Genomic DNA, 16,877 nt, shown 5'->3' on the forward strand with positions numbered 1-16,877 from the left:
TATGCGCGTTCATCTGAGGCGAGGGGTCGGACATGTTGGATCCGATTTTTCAGTCAGAACATATGCACGTTTATCTGAGGCGAGGGGTCGGACATGTTGGATCCGATTTTTCAGTCAGAACATATGCGTGTTCATCTGAGGCGAGGGGTTGGACATGTTGGATCCGATTTTTCAGTCAGAACATATGCGCGTTCATCTGAGGCGAGGGGTCGGACATGTTGGATCTGATTTTTCAGTCAGAACTTACCCGTGTTCATTTGAGTCGAGGGGTCGGACATGTTGGATCTGATTTTTCAGTCAGAACGTACCTGTGTTCATTTGAGGCGAGGGGTTGGACATTTTGGATCCGATTTTTTAGTCAGAACATATGCGCGTTCATCTGCGGCGAGGGGTTGGACATGTTGGATCTGATTTTTCAGTCAGAACTTACCCGTGTTCATCTGAGGCGAGGGGTCGGACATGTTGGATCCGATTTTTTAGTCAGAACATATGTGCGTTCATCTGAGGCGAGGGGTCGGACATGTTGAATCTGATTTTTCAGTCAGAACGTACGCGCGTTCATCTGAGGTGAGGGGTTGGACATGTTGGATCCGATTTTTCAGCCAGAACATATGCGCGTTTAATTGAGGCGAGGGGTCGGACATGTTGGATCTGATTTTTCAGTCAGAACGTACGTGTGTTCATCTGAGGCGAGGGGTCGGACATGTTGAATCTGATTTTTCAGTCAGAACATATGTGCGTTCATCTGAGGAGAGGGGTCGGACATGTTGGATCTGATTTTTCAGTCAGAACTTACCCGTGTTCATTTGAGTCGAGGGGTCGGACATGTTGGATCTGATTTTTCAGTCAGAACGTACCTGTGTTCATTTGAGGCGAGGGGTTGGACATGTTGGATCCGATTTTTTAGTCAGAACATATGCGCGTTCATCTGCGGCGAGGGGTTGGACATGTTGGATCTGATTTTTCAGTCAGAACTTACCCGTGTTCATTTGAGTCGAGGGGTCGGACATGTTGGATCTGATTTTTCAGTCAGAACGTACCTGTGTTCATTTGAGGCGAGGGGTCGGACATGTTGGATCCGATTTTTTAGTCAGAACATATGTGCGTTCATCTGAGGCGAGGGGTCGGACATGTTGAATCTGATTTTTCAGTCAGAACGTACGTGCGTTCATCTGAGGCGAGGGGTTGGACATGTTGGATCCAATTTTTCAGCCAGAACATATGCGCGTTTAATTGAGGCGAGGGGTCGGACATGTTGGATCTGATTTTTCAGTCAGAACGTACGTGTGTTCATCTGAGGCGAGGGGTCGGACATGTTGAATCTGATTTTTCAGTCAGAACATATGTGCGTTCATCTGAGGAGAGGGGTCGGACATGTTGGATCCGATTTTTCAGTCAGAACGTCAAATTTTTCAGTCAAGCGTTCATCTGAGGCGATTTTTGAGTCAGAACGTGAGCGTGTCCAGCAGAGGCGATCGTTCACATTTTTAAGGGGGAGTCGAGGAAATGTGTTTAGTCTATCATATATAACGAATTACCATGGGCAGAACTAGAAAAAAACATGAGTGGATATCTATAAGTGAGAGACGTTTTCTTCTCAGGATAGTGATTTATAGCATCCACGTCCACTTGAGCCGCCATCGATGCTTCCCCTGTTGCCGGGGTAACCAGCACGTGGCTCCAGCTCCTTCTAGTGTTTTCCACAGTTGTTCCGCCTCCTCGTGTAACCGACAACAGAAGGGGAGGGGCGATCTCAGCAGGCTGCTGTGTGATTGGTTGTTGTTAAATCCGCGGTTCTCCCGCCCGGGAAAAAGTCAGTAAGGTTCCAGACGTTTCTGTTAGCTGAGGGCGTGGTCAGTGACAGGGTGGGCGGTGCTATATATAAGAGGTGACGCGCTCTGTGCCAGTCAGTCAGACCGTCACCACTGCTGGTGTTGAAGCGCAGCGATTGAGCGGTGCTACTGGACCAAACACGGTGAGGGGCTTTAGTGTCACAACCTTTGCCTATCCAAATTATACACCTTTTCACTGTAATTGTTGCCCTTAGTAACTATTTTCCTGTGTCATTTATGGTTAATATCCCTGGCCTATTCTATATATAGAGCAGTGTTTTGTGTCCTGGTGTTGGGTAGAACTACAAATTCCAGCAGTTTGTAATTGGTTTGGCTGGTTTTATGTGCTGGGCAGTGTTGGGAGTAGTAGTACTTGATGTAGGTAAGGGTTATGCTGGTAGTTGTAGTGATATCTGACTTCCGGTGTATAGTGGGCTGATTGTGAGATTTACTGTGTACCATAGCAGTGTTTGTGTTCTGGGGTCGGGTAGAACTAAGTCCCAACAGGTTGCCATTGTTTTAATGGCTTCATTGTATATGATATATACTGTGTACGTTGTCTTCTATAGTGGGGTTCCCCGATGTAGAGAATGGGGGTCTGCATTGTACTGTGTAGTGGTCTGGTATTGATTGCTTGGGCCTAGAAGCAGAAAATGCCTGTCCCTTTTAAATCTGGGTTGGATTGGCTTTATTCTTCATCTGTCTAGATCTTAGTTTTCATGGAGAGAAAAAGTGTGTGTGTGTGTGTCCCGAGGTCGTCTGGCAACCTGCTACCCTCCACCTGACTCATAATGGGGTCTGTTTGCTTCTGGCTCGGTGCTACCTGATGGTCTGTCCTGCCCGGCAGATGTGATGGAGCCTAGTGGTGTATATATCGTCATTCATTATAATTCCAGAAGATGCGGACGATGGATTCTTTGTCTGTAGCGTCTGCGATTTTATAAAGGTTTTGGTGCTGGATTGAATTGTCATCCTGAACCTTCCTGGAATAATCTGCATTAACCCCTATAGGATTGTGTGGGAGGGGAGGAGGTGGCTGAGTCTGGTAGCTTCTAGAAGCTTGCAGTACCCAGGTCTTGCCAGTAGGTGGCAATCTCTTCATTGCATCTAGAAAGATCCTTGTCTTGCTGCAATAAGAAGAGCAGGGGATCACTCTGGCACTTTAACCCCCTATCATCAACGTCGCTTGTTTTTTATTTTTTCATTCCTTGATAGATGCCAGAAGAAGTGCAGAGCGCAGCTCCGGACCACCAGATGGAGGAGGATGTGGAGACTTTCGCCTTCCAGGCAGAGATCGCTCAGCTTATGTCCTTGATCATTAACACTTTCTATTCCAACAAGGAGATCTTCCTGCGAGAATTGATTTCTAACTCTTCGGATGTAAGTGCGCGTAGATCCATTTCATCCTAACATATTGTGTCTTTTATTGCTGACCTTTTTCTAAAAGCAAGTATCATTATTGTAGGCTCTGGATAAAATCCGCTATGAGAGTCTCACCGACCCCAGCAAACTGGATTCGGGCAAGGAGTTGAAAATCGACCTGATCCCTAACAAACAGGATCGTACCCTGACTATCATCGACACCGGCATCGGTATGACCAAAGCAGATCTCATCAACAACCTGGGCACCATTGCCAAGTCTGGGACCAAGGCCTTTATGGAGGCTTTGCAGGCTGGAGCAGATATTTCTATGATTGGCCAGTTTGGTGTCGGTTTCTACTCGGCCTACCTTGTAGCTGAGAAGGTGACTGTGATCACCAAGCACTGTGATGACGAGCAGTATGCCTGGGAGTCCTCAGCCGGAGGATCCTTCACAGTCAGAGTAGATAATAGTAAGTATACAAGAGCTGTGTTTGTGACCAATTTGCAGCCGAAAACAGTGTTGGTTTGCAAAATATGTATGATTATTTGTGTGGTTATGCAGCAAAACTACGCAGTGTCAAAGTGCATTTTGCTGATTTGTGTCTGGGTTGGCATGATCTGTCAAAAGCTGCATCATGTAAACACAACCTAAGGCAGTCTTCACGCATCTGACATTTGCTGTCCATGTACAGACTGGCCGGAGGTCAAAAGACTTTTCACCATGGCTTTGCTGGACTTTGCAGATGTGTGAAGACAAGATTTGTAATCCAGTGTAGCATTACTGCCTAATAACTAATGGTCACTTTCAGGTGAGCCCCTGGCCCGTGGTACCAAAGTTATCCTGCACCTAAAGGAGGACCAATCTGAGTATTTTGAAGAAAAGCGGGTCAAGGAGATTGTCAAAAAACATTCCCAGTTTATCGGCTACCCCATTACACTCTTTGTGGAGAAGGAGCGTGATAAGGAAGTCAGTGATGATGAAGCTGAGGAGGAAAAAGAAGAGAAGAAAGAGGAGGAGGAAGAAAAGAGCGAGGAGAAGCCAGAGATAGAAGATGTAGGCTCGGATGAGGAGGAAGATAAGAAGGAAGGAGACAAGAAGAAAAAGAAGATAAAGGAAAAATACATTGACCAAGAAGAGTTGAACAAAACCAAACCCATCTGGACCCGAAACCCCGACGACATCACAAACGAGGAATATGGAGAGTTCTACAAGAGTCTCACCAACGACTGGGAGGACCACCTGGCTGTGAAAGTGAGTGCTGGTCTCTTCTAAGATACTTTAGTATCCAGAGGTGAAAGTTTTTGGACTCTCTAAATGCTAATATGGCTCTCGCTTTTGGTTTCCAGCACTTCTCTGTGGAGGGGCAGCTCGAGTTCAGAGCTCTGCTATTTGTGCCTAGACGAGCGCCTTTTGACTTGTTTGAGAACAGGAAGAAGAAGAACAACATTAAGCTGTATGTGCGGAGGGTTTTCATCATGGACAACTGCGAGGAGCTGATCCCGGAATATCTGAGTAAGTGAAGTATTATGGTGGCCTTAAAGTATGTACTTGCCTATGGGACCCCAAACTCCTGCCCTTGTCACTTGAGCACTGCACCCAAAAAGCAAAATCATTCTGTCAGAGCTGGAAAGGTGACTGACTGAAGTTGTCACGTGATGCCCCTTGCTGGAAAGGGAAGAAAGTAAAGTAAACTGGCGGTGACATGGGCAGCCGTGTGGGGGTTTAAGTGTGTGTGTTTCTGGTGTTGGTGCATGGGCTGTAATATTCAGCCTCCAGACCCCCACCCTGTAATGGTCAGAATGGTGGACATAAGTTTCTCATTCTGATGGTGGCGGTCCCAGCACCCACACTGAATACCAGTATGACAGGAATACATCTCTAAATGTATGTGGTGGGTTATAAATCTGTACTAATACATTATTAATATTGTAGACTTCATGAGAGGCGTGGTGGACTCGGAAGATCTCCCCCTGAACATTTCCAGAGAGATGCTGCAGCAGAGCAAGATCCTAAAGGTGATCCGTAAGAACCTGGTGAAGAAATGTCTTGAGCTTTTCACAGAACTGTCCGAGGACAAAGAAAACTATAAGAAGCTCTATGAACAATTCTCCAAAAATGTGAAGCTCGGGATTCATGAAGACTCTCAGAACCGCAACAAACTGTCCGAACTCCTGCGGTACTACACGTCTGCATCCGGGGATGAAATGGTGTCCCTGAAAGATTACTGTACCCGGATGAAGGAGAACCAGAAGCACATCTACTACATCACAGGTGGGGGGCTCGCTCTGTGTAACGGGGAATACACTTTTTATTTTGGCATCATCTATAAAGCTGTTTTGACAGGTGATTTAGTCTTCAGCCATAATTAAGGCCCTACGAGAAAAGATAAGCTACTTCTGCCAGTTCTTGGCTACACTGGCATGTAAGGCTGTGTGCCCACGATGCGTTTTTTAAGCGTTTCTGCAGCGGCAAAAAAACGCTGCCGAAACACTTAAACACATGGTAGAAGGCCTGCCATGTCCACCAATGATAATCCGCATGTGCTGTGCACATGCTGCGGAAATTTCCGGTGCGGAAAAAAACGCAGCACTACCAATTTTGCGGAAGTGCTGTGTTTTCGCCGCCATTGACTTGCATTAGAATGTGCCAATTCCGCAAGACTGCATCTGTACTTGCGTAATTGGTGCGATTGAATGTGCGGATGGTACCCGGGTGTAGAGGAGTCTCATCCACACCCAGGTACCATTAAAAAATAAAATATATACTTTCCTTCTGGCGGCCCGCGCTGCGCTCCTCCTTGCTTCCCGGCACTTCGCGATGGAATGAAGGACCTGCGTTGACGTCAGTCATGTGACTGGTCACGCGATGCTGACGTCGGCAGGTCCTTCAATCCACAGCTGCCGGCAGCTGGGACGGTGAAGGAAGACAGCACAGGCCAAAGGAGGGTAAGTATACATTTATTTTTTGACATTCTCTCGGTCACACTATATAAATCCATGCTTTCTGCTTCTCATCCACTTGTCCCTGGCAGGAATCCGCATGTACAATCCGCATGCGTTTTTTTTCTGCCAGGGAGATGCAGAAACGCTCAGGAAAAAATTACACAAAGGAAAATGGGCCAATGCACAAGTTTGGCCAACGTTGGAGATCTGTGTGCTCCGACAACTTTGACCAAGGTTTTAGATCTTAATTAGCCTTGGGTTATGGCTTGTTCACGATCCTCTTTTTACTAAAGGCCAGGTGATGCACATTTCCCAGGTTTATAAAAACACAACCTCCTAACCTTGTGCCAGAAAAACAGCCATGGGTTCTTCTAAGCAGCTGCCGAGCACTCTGAAAATGGTGGAGGCCCACAAAGCAGTAGAATGCTAAGAAGATGGCAAAACGGTTTCAAGTTGCCCTTTCCTCAATTCAAAATGTAATTAAGAAATGGCAGTTACCAGGAATAGTGGAGGTCAAGATAAGGTCAGGAAGAACAAGCAAAATTTCAGTAAGCTTGCTCGTAGGATTGCTAGAGAGACCAATCCGTGTCGCCACTTGACTGCAAAAGACCTCCAGAAAGATTTGGCAGACGCCGAGTTGTGGCACATTGTTCGACTGTTCAGAGGCATCTGCACAAATATGGCCTCCATGGAAGAGTCATCAGAAGAAAACCTCTCCTGTGTCCTCACCATAAAATTCAGCGTCAGAAGTATGCAAAAGAACATCTAAACAATCCCGATGCATTCTTGAAACAAGTCCTGTGGACCGATGAGGTTAAAAGAGAACTCTTTGCCCACAATGATCAAAGGTACAGTACAGACCAAAAGTTTGGACACGCCTCATTTAAAGATTTTTCTGTATTTTCATGACTATGAAAATTGTACATTCACACTGAAGGCATCAAAACTATGAATTAACACATGTGGAATTATATACTTAACAAAAAAGTGTGAAACAACTGAAAATATGTCTTATATTCTAGGTTCTTCAAAGTAGCCACCTTTTGCTTTGACTGCTTTGCACACTCTTGGCATTCTCTTGATGAGCTTCAAGAGGTAGTCACTGGAGATGGTTTTCACATCACAGGTGTGCCCTGACAGGTTTAATAAGTGGGATTTCTTGCCTGTTAATTCATAGTTTTGATGCCTTCAGTGTGAATGTACAATTTTCATAGTCATGAAAATACAGAAAAATCTTTAAATGAGGTGTGTCCAAACTTTTGGTCTGTACTGTGTGTGGAGAAAAAAGGGCACAGAATTTCAGGAAAAGAACATCTCGCCAACCAATAAGCAATGGGGGTGGATCAATCATGCTTTGCGGTTGTGTTGCAGCAAATGGCACGGGGAACATTTCACTGGTAGAGGGAAGAATGGATTCAATGAAAATTTCAACAAATTCTTAATGCAAGACAGCTGTAAAATCGGCTGACATTGAAGAGGATGGCTTCTACAAATGGATAATGATCCTAAACGCACAAAATCCATGATAGACGACTTAAAGGCACAAGCTGAAGGTTTTACAATGGCCCTCATTCCCTTGATCTTAACATCATTGAAAATCTGTGTCTAGACCTCCAAAATAGCAGAGCATGCGAGACGCTGCAGGAATCTCAAATTTTAAAATATAAAATTTTAAAATGAACATATTTTATAAATTAACAGAAAAATAAAAAAGGGCTGATGCAAATGTTTGGGCAACCTGCATGGTTAGTACCTAATAGCGCCCCCTTTTGTAAATAGATATAGATATATATAATCTAAATTTATTTTAGAAAAAAAAAAAAAAAAAAATTGACATCTTTAACTTAAGGCCTTTTTAGAGAATTTCATCTTCAACTTGCTTAACTGTTCACAATAACAGTAATTTTGACCAGGGGTGCCCAAACTTTTATATGCCCCTATGTATATAGTAGTATTTTTGGAGTGCAGCCATTCATCCTGTTGGACGCTCCTGTAAATGCACTGCAGTTTTTAGGATGCATCTTAATTTTGTGCACTAGTTTTTCCCCAGTCTGTACATTTACTAGATGCATCTAATTCATTGCCACCTGGGCGCATTTGCCATGATCAAACCTTCCTCTTTCTACAGGTGAGACAAAAGAGCAGGTGGCCCACTCGGCCTTTGTTGAGCGGCTCAGGAAGCACGGCCTGGAGGTCATCTACATGATCGAGCCGATCGATGAATACTGCGTGCAGCAACTGAAAGAGTTTGAGGGCAAGACCCTTGTTTCTGTCACCAAGGAAGGGCTGGAGCTCCCAGAAGATGAGGAAGAGAAAAAGAGGCAGGAGGAGAAGAAAGCCAAGTTTGAGAATCTGTGCAAAATCATGAAGGACATCCTGGAAAAGAAAGTGGAGAAGGTTAGTATCTGACACTCGTGGTCATCTGGGACTTCTGGTCTGTCGCTTATTGCAGTTTCTAATTCTTCTGCGTCTTTGTTTTCAGGTTGTAGTGTCCAACAGACTGGTAACGTCGCCCTGCTGCATTGTAACCAGTACATATGGCTGGACCGCCAACATGGAGCGTATCATGAAGGCCCAAGCGCTGAGGGATAACTCCACCATGGGTTACATGGCAGCCAAAAAGCACCTAGAAATTAACCCCGACCATTCCATTGTTGAAACATTGAGGCAGAAGGCAGATGCCGACAAGAACGACAAATCTGTGAAAGATCTGGTAATTCTGCTCTTCGAGACCGCCCTCCTGTCATCTGGCTTCAGCCTTGAAGACCCCCAGACACACGCCAACCGCATCTACAGGATGATAAAGCTCGGCCTTGGTGAGTTTTGTCCTGATGATCCTGTAATGTGAAGGGAGTTTCCTCTCATCTGTAGAGGCCTTGCTGTAATCTCCCAATCTGATCCTGCAGGTATCGACGAGGACGACGCCGCCACTGAGGACCTGACACCCCCGGCCACAGAAGAGATGCCCCCACTGGAAGGAGATGAAGACTCCTCCCGAATGGAAGAAGTTGACTGAATCAGTTGTCACCCCCTCCTGCCCCCGTTATGTATGAGATATATATTTATTTTCTTTTTGGATGTTGTATGTTTTTGTTAAAATTACATTGTTCTGTTTAAAATAAAAAAATAATTACCTCCTATCAGGGTGTGTTCTCAGGTCATTGCAGGGAGACCAAATACCGAGGGGTGATCCTGAGGGTCAGAAACTCGCATTGGTTTAACAAATGCAAATTGCCACTAGACACACAGTCGCTGGGTGGGAAAGCTCTGGGCTGTTCAGAAACCAGCTCTCCTAGAATGGGTTCAGATGGTGCACATTGTGGTAGAAATTCCCTCCCCACACACTGGACCATATGGACCCTCCATGGGTCTCCTGACTCTATCCCACCAGCTTTGCAGGCATACCTGAAGCTGTCAAGCTCCAGACAGTAGACCTAGAGCCAATCCGTGCTTCTCTGGCCTTATTCAGACTGACACATGGATGTGTGAATGCAGCTTGAGATGGTCTTTAACCACTTCCCATCATGCATCGGGTCCCTGACTTTGATGCCAGCTTGGGAGCTGAGGCTGCATCTCTTCTGGCAGATGATGGTTGTGTTCAGCTATCATCTGCCTCTTAACAGCAGTGAGCAGTGATCTGAACTGGCTGTGCCTTTTTTTTTTTTTTTTTTCAGAAGAGAATGTGAACATGTGATTGTATAATGGCATAAGAAATACACAGCAGTACCTCAGTAGTGTGATGTATGACTAGTCAGCATTCACTCCGGCCCCCACCTCCAGCAGGGTTTGATTGGCTATAGCATATGACACAAAGGCCATTGTCATTCCTCCGGCTGCCTTAGCTACTCATCATTGGCATCCTGTTATTGCTCTGCTGGGGTGCTGCTGGATTGACAGAGGGAGCTCTCTTCCATTAGAAGTTTGACAATGTGCTGCTATCACTTTTGACACCTTTGAGAACACTGATCATAGCAGGAGTCCAGCTGTGTATCTGTCTGGTTTCTGGAGCTTAAAGGCCCCGTCACACATAACGAGATCGCTGATGAGTCCCGGTTTGGTGACGCAATAGCGATCTCGTTATGTCTGACAGGTAGCAACGATCAGGCCCCTGCTGTGAGATCGCTGATCATTACAAAGCTTCCTGGACCATTCCTGGGTCGTTGCGCTCCCGCTGGGCAGGGTGCATCGCTGTATTTGACACCTTGTCAACGACCTCGCTAGCGATTCAGAACTGAGACACGTAGAGGTGCATAAATTGGACTTTTCTGCGTTCATCGTCCCCGATTGGTGGTCGCTACTGCGTCCTTGTTTTTTCAGATCCCACCAGCGTTCTCCGGCTGTGACTCTACTTTGAACAAATCAGACATCTTTAGCGAAGTAGGTATTGTTTGGGGTCTCAAATGAGTTTCCATTTTTAATTCATTTATAGGACATCTACCAATTATCTGCTATCATTGCTCTTCAGGGAGGGAGGGCTTGGCTTCTATCTGTGTGTGTGTGTGTGTGTGTGTATATATATATATATATATATATATATATATATATATATATATATATATATATATATATATATATATATATATATATATATATATATATATATATATATATATATATATATATATACTTTTGCATGGGCAGATATTCTAGGGGTCTCGTGCACACACACCCACACAGCATGTTTTCTGACACGCTGTTGTGGCCAACCGCTTCAGAGTTTTTCATACGCCAATTAACATGAAGCTTAAATCAATAGACTCTGTTCTTTTGGCCTGTTGCACGCTTCAAAACTTTCTTCGTCGACGTGATGCAATTACGTACTGTCCGCCTGGCTTTGTGGACTCTGTGGACCGAGCCAATGGGGAAGTGGAGCTCGGTGAATAGCGTGCAAACGATCCTGCAATTGCAGGCCTTCAACCAGTGGGACATGGCAGAAACACCCATGATGCGAAGACCTGCCGCGACAACTGCTGCCAGTATTTTAACGGTCCTGGTGCCCCGTCACACATAACGAGATCGCTAACGAGATCGCTATTGAAGCCAAGCCCTCCCTCCCTGAAGAGCAATGATAGCAGATAATTGGTAGCTGTCCTATAAATGAATTAAAAATGGAAACTCATTTGAGACCCCAAACAATACCTACTTCGCTAAAGACGTCTGATTTGTTCAAAGTGGCGTCACAGCCGGAGAACGCTGGTGGGATCTGAAAAAACAAGGACGCAGTAGCGACCACCAATCGGGGACGATGAACGCAGAAAAGTCCAATTTATGCACCTCTACGTGTCTCAGTTCTGAATCGCTAGCGAGGTCGTTGACCAGGTGTCAAATACAGCGATGCACACTGCCCAGCGGGAGCGCAACGACCCAGGAATGGTCCAGGAAGCTTTGTAACGATCAGCGATCTCACAGCAGGGGCCTGATCGTTGCTACCTGTCAGACATAACGAGATCGCTATTGCGTCACCAAAACGTGACTCATCAGCGATCTCGTTATGTGTGACGGGGCCTTAACACTGCACGGTGCCACTCCGTTATAGAGCACTAAGTGACCTGCACTTATGCAGGTGCAGTGTCTTTTGGCCATTAAAAGGGTGGCTCAATACTACTGTGCTGGAGTTCTCAGTTTCTTCACATGTCCGAAGGCTGCAGGGCTCATGGGAGACACGGTGCCGACTGTGAGCCTATTCCTTTTTTTTTTTTTTTTTACCTGTAAGGTGCAGATCAGCATTAAATGGCTGAAGATATGCTGAGACTTGTGGTTCCATTACATCCAGCTACTTTAGAGGATACTAGGAAACACTGGGGTTGTATCACTATCTGCCTCTATAACACCTCAACCAGGTGCAAAATGAGATTGTCCTGATAACCAGTGAGCCGAGGATGAAGATTGTAGTACCAGTGCTCCAACCCAGTAGTTTGTTTTCCTGACAATCGAGTCTCACTGCCACAAATCTGCAAGCTAATCTGACATCAGGTCTGACAGTTTAGAGTGCCCCCCCCCCCCCCCCTGCTGCACCCAGTGTTATATCGCTGCTCCTGGAAATCAAAAATCCAGTTCCTGACCTACAACTCCCCATATCCAAACTACTGCCAATGTACCAATTGGCCCATGAGGTGGTCATGTGATGACTGCAGATGTCACTGCTGTAGAAGTGACCCAGATCGCCGAGGGACAATCGATGGTAATCGTGGACTGTGTCGTTGACGACAGACAGGTGAGGGATATGGTGGTTTTGTTTTACGTGTTTTTTTTTTTCAGAAGATCGATGGCTTCGCAGACAGAGTGTAATATTTTTTTTTTAGAGCTGTGGTTTTTTTTTTTTTTTTTTTTTTATTTCATTAAAATTTATTCTGGCTGTGTGTTTTATTGAAAAAGCAGCGACCACTTTACTACGTGTTTAGTAATGGGGGCATCTTATAGACGCCCTCCATTACTAAGCTGGGCTTCACGTCAGCTGCCAATACAAGGCTGATGTGAACCCCCCAACCCCACTTGCCACCGCTACAGGGCAGTGGGAAGAGCGGAGGCTAAGCGCCAGATTTGGCGCATCTAGTGGATTCATGGCTTCTTCCCTGGCTATTACTATCAGCCCGCAGCTGTCTGTTTAGCCTTTTCTGGTTAGGTTTTATAGGAGGACCCCACGTCAATTTTCTTTCTGGGGTCCCCCTGTAATCTAGCAAGTAAAGGCTAAACAGACAGCTGCAGGCTGATATTAATAGCCAGGGAACATTGTTGGCTAATGGCCCCTTCCCCGGCTACTAATATCAGCCCCCGGCTGTTGGCTTTCCCTCTGCTGATTATAAAAATGACACGGGAGCCCATGCCATTTTTTTTTTAAATTTAGGCTCTGCCCACGATCCGGACGTAGCAACGCTTTGGTCGCATATTTTTTTTGCTGCGTTCAAAACGTTGCATTCTATTGAACGCAGGTAAATCCACATGTATTCACTGAACCATGCGGATTTATCGCATTCAATCCATTCTAGTGGTCAAATTTCCGTTGTGGAGACTAGCGATTCCGCAAGAGAATTTGACATACTGCGGTCCTGAAAGACGCACCGCGTGTCAGTGTCCACTGGTGATCCGCAGCCTCAGATGCACTCATAGTGGACATGTGATTTCTAGAGATGCCATCCACTATGCTGTACCATCTGGATGCTGCGAGTTTGACGCTGTATAAACACACAGCGTCAAACCTGCAGCAGCTCCGGACCGTAGCTACATACCCAAACTCACCCGCAGCATGTCAATTTCTGTAGCGGACACTCTAGTCTCCGCTACAGATTTTGACTGATTGAAGTGTCATTATCTGCGGTGGATTCACATGTACCGACAACAAAAGTCCGGCATTAGAACACCGCTTTTTGCACGCAGCAAAAATGCGCTGTGTCCAAAGCGCTGCTGAGTGTACGTAGTGGCTAACGAAACAGCTGTGAGCTGTTAATAATGGCCAGGGACCATGTTTGCAAATGGCACCTTCCTAGGCTAAAAATAACAGCTCACAGCTGCTGCATAAATTATGTGAATTAGAAATTGTAATGAAGATTGGGTGAATGGGACTAGCTGACACCTAGCTCTTTTGTTTGATGACAAGGTGTCAATCAGACCTTTTCATGACCAAACCTAATTAAAGTAAAGAGTTAAATAAACACACAGACACAGAGCAAACTCTTTATTTGAAATACAACAGACATTCTTTAATAATTTAAATTAACCAATATACTCACCCCAGTTCTGATGGTAATCCAAGGTTTAGGCAATGTCCCACCAAATAACTTTATTTAGCTCTAAAAAGCATTCACTGATTTACAAAAACGCTTCAAAAACCACATAAAAAATCACGGCAAAACCGTGCATTTTTTCAGCAGCGTTTTTCCTGCCAAGGAGATGCAGAAACACTCAGGAAATTTCTGCTTCAAATCCTGATCATGTGCACATAGCCTTATAATCCTGGACAACCCCTTTAATTGCTGCTGTTACTGCACCCAGCACAGCAGTTGTCACAGTGTAAGAGTCCATTATTTCTGAAGTGCACCCATTTTTTTTTTCACCTCTTAAAGGGACTTATTGGGCAGTGATTAATCTTCTATATGGTTGGCCATACGTGCTGTAGTCATATATTGTTGGCCTAACGCTTTAAGAAAAGCTAAACAGCTAAATGCTCAGCGTCTTTAAATAAGTGGAAGTTGTATGACGTTACCATGCGTAATGATCCCTGGAAGCTCCGCCCACTCGCAGTGCTGCGCGCCTTGTGATGTCACCATAACCACGCCCCCTCGCACTTCTCTTACTGCGCTTAGTGGCGGCTGAAGTTGTCGGTGAGAGGAGTCGCAGGAGGAGGAAGATGCCGCACCGGAGACGCCAGCGAGGCCGAGGAGCGGGGAGCAGGAGGCCGGCGGCTGCCGGGGAAGGTACCGCAGGTGCTTTCTTACCCCGCGGTGGGTTGTAGCCGGACCCTGGAGATATCATCCTACATGTCAGTGGGTTTGCACCGTGCGCCCCTGCTGCCGGTCAGTGGGTTTGCACCGTGCGCCCCTGCAGCCGGTCTCTTGGCCTTTCCTTGCTGTCAGTGAATGGAAACCCCCTGAGTCTGTGCTGCCTAGTGAGCTGATCCCCCGATCTACAGGCTGACCCCGAGCTTTGTCTGGTCTGAACACATTGTTACAAACCCTCAGCTGTGCAGGCTCAGGGCTTCACTTTACCATTTTGCATTCACTGACAGCAAGCAGAAAGAAACTGTGTGTGTCAGAAAGCTGCAGCGTTCTCCAGTCTTCCTGCGCGGTGCGGAGTTACACATCAAATTGCGGAACTTTTTTAGTTTGTGCCCACGAACCGGAGAAACTGCAGTCCCGATGCTACAGTACACATATGGACCCGCAAGAGAAACTGACATGTTGCGGGTCTGAAAAACGTGCCGCGGGTGATCCACAGGTGCACAGAGACGCATAGTGGACATGGGATTTCTAGAAATCCATCCACTATGCTGTAACATCTGGACGCTGCTGGTTTGGCGCTGCATAAATACGCAGCGTCAAACCCGCAGCGGCTCCTGACCGTAGGCACATACCCTTACTGGACCGGGTGCTGCCGATCACTGCCCGACAACTGCAACAGATTTTTTTTGCCGGCATCAGGGTTGTCATTCTACGTTACCTCGTTACCTCTACCACCCCTGTTCCTGATCAACCGAATTAAAAATCAGACGTCCTCCAGGGGGCAAGACACAATTTAAAGGGAATGTGTCACTCCCCCCACCCCCCCGGGCGATATCAGACCTCTACTATGGCCATACAGGTGATAGAAAAGTAAATCTATACATACCTGTATGGCCCATAGCAGAGGTCTGATTGCAGAGAAATCTGGTTTTATAAAGTCTGTTTCCCAGAGGCTTGGTGTCAGGGGTCGCCAAGCAAACCCCTTCTATCTGCTTACTATTCCCCTAAATTGCCGCCTCTGTGCTAAATTACCATATCCTCCCCTCCACGTCACATGGCCCAGTGACGTGCCCTGCTCTGCCAACCCCTCCCGCGCATGCGCCAAGCGCCGGTCCCGTGGAGCACGCTTTGTCTCCCTCCGGCCCCATTTGGCTGCGTACTGCCAGCGGAGCGGACGTCTCAGTGACTTACCGTTGCTTGCGCAATACAAGGCTGCGGCGCCCAGGGGGGTAACACATTCCCTTTAAGAGCAGAATAGTGGCTTCACCTCTGGAGGCGACTGGAGGATAAGACATGATGGAACAGCAGAATAGGGACTGCAGCTCTGGAGGATAAGACATGATGGAACAGCAGAATAGGGACTGCAGCTCTGGAGGATAAGACATGATGGAACAGCAGAATAGGGACTGCAGCTCTGGAGGATAAGACATGATGGAACAGCAGAATAGGGACTGCAGCTCTGGAGGATAAGACATGATGGAACAGCAGAATAGGGACTGCAGCTCTGGAGGATAAGACATGATGGAACAGCAGAATAGGGACGGCAGCTCTGGAGGATAAGACCTGATGGAACAGCAGAATAGGGACGGCAGCTCTGGAGGATAAGACCTGATGGAACAGCAGAATAGGGACGGCAGCTCTGGAGGATAAGACCTGATGGAACAGCAGAATAGGGACGGCAGCTCTGGAGGTGGTGACAGGAGGATAAGACACATAATGTGAGATGTGGGTGTCCTGCAGTATAATGCTCCCTCCTCTCCTCAGGTGCCGCCGCTGATGTGGTCATGGATTCTGGTAGAAACTCAGATTGTGTCGAGCGATTGGCTTGTAAGTACATGGTAAGTGCAAGGTGAGCTTCCTGGTGGGACCTCGAAGGATTATCATCTGTCACATAATATGTTGTCTTCATCATTGAGTGCAGATTAATTTCTTACTCTGGTTTCATGTCGCACAAAGTTTATTTTTTTATACAAAGCTCCAAATCTTTTTTTAAAGATCCAGAATTAAATGTAAAATTGAAAATTGTGTCTAACTGCAGCCACCACTAGAGGGAGCTCACTACATACTTGTTGCACATTATGCTCAATTATACCATCTTATGCACTGAGCTCCACTTAGTGGTGTCTGTATAAATCTGTAATGAGCTCCTCCTAGTGGTGGCTGTATAAATCAGTATGTAATGACCTCCTCCTAGTGGTGGCTGTACAAATCTGTATGTAGTGAGCTCCCCCTAGTGGTGGCAGTATAAATCTGTATGTAGTGAGCTCCCTCTAGATGTGGCCGTATAAATCTGTATGTAGTGAGC

At 46.3% G+C, this 16,877-nt stretch overlaps 1 protein-coding gene across 1 annotated transcript; it reads left to right on the forward strand.

Annotated features, from left to right (window-relative positions):
* Positions 1-1,846: 1,846 nt before the first annotated feature.
* On the forward strand, positions 1,847-9,277 carry LOC141153519 (heat shock protein HSP 90-alpha). The gene is made up of 9 exons (XM_073638396.1): positions 1,847-1,975; positions 3,048-3,212; positions 3,298-3,664; positions 4,004-4,446; positions 4,542-4,707; positions 5,128-5,466; positions 8,266-8,534; positions 8,620-8,953; positions 9,044-9,277. The coding sequence occupies exons 2-9, from the start codon at positions 3,048-3,050 to the stop codon at positions 9,151-9,153; spliced, it is 2,193 nt and encodes a 730-aa protein (XP_073494497.1). The 5' UTR covers positions 1,847-1,975; the 3' UTR covers positions 9,154-9,277.
* The last annotated feature ends 7,600 nt before the right edge of the window (positions 9,278-16,877 follow it).

Source organism: Phyllobates terribilis, unplaced genomic scaffold, assembly GCF_046119375.1.
Source record: "Phyllobates terribilis strain yellow unplaced genomic scaffold, ASM4611937v1 Scaffold_7__3_contigs__length_470593459, whole genome shotgun sequence".
Taxonomy (NCBI): domain Eukaryota; kingdom Metazoa; phylum Chordata; class Amphibia; order Anura; family Dendrobatidae; genus Phyllobates; species Phyllobates terribilis.

Bases quoted from the DNA above. Each gene is read 5' to 3' on its own strand.
- LOC141153519 (XM_073638396.1), top strand. From the start codon at position 3,048: ATGCCAGAAGAAGTGCAGAGCGCAGCTCCGGACCACCAGATGGAGGAG. The intron at 5,467-8,265 runs GTGGGGGGCTCG...CTCTTTCTACAG, and splicing joins GCACATCTACTACATCACAG to GTGAGACAAAAGAGCAGGTG. The intron at 8,535-8,619 runs GTTAGTATCTGA...CTTTGTTTTCAG, and splicing joins TGGAAAAGAAAGTGGAGAAG to GTTGTAGTGTCCAACAGACT.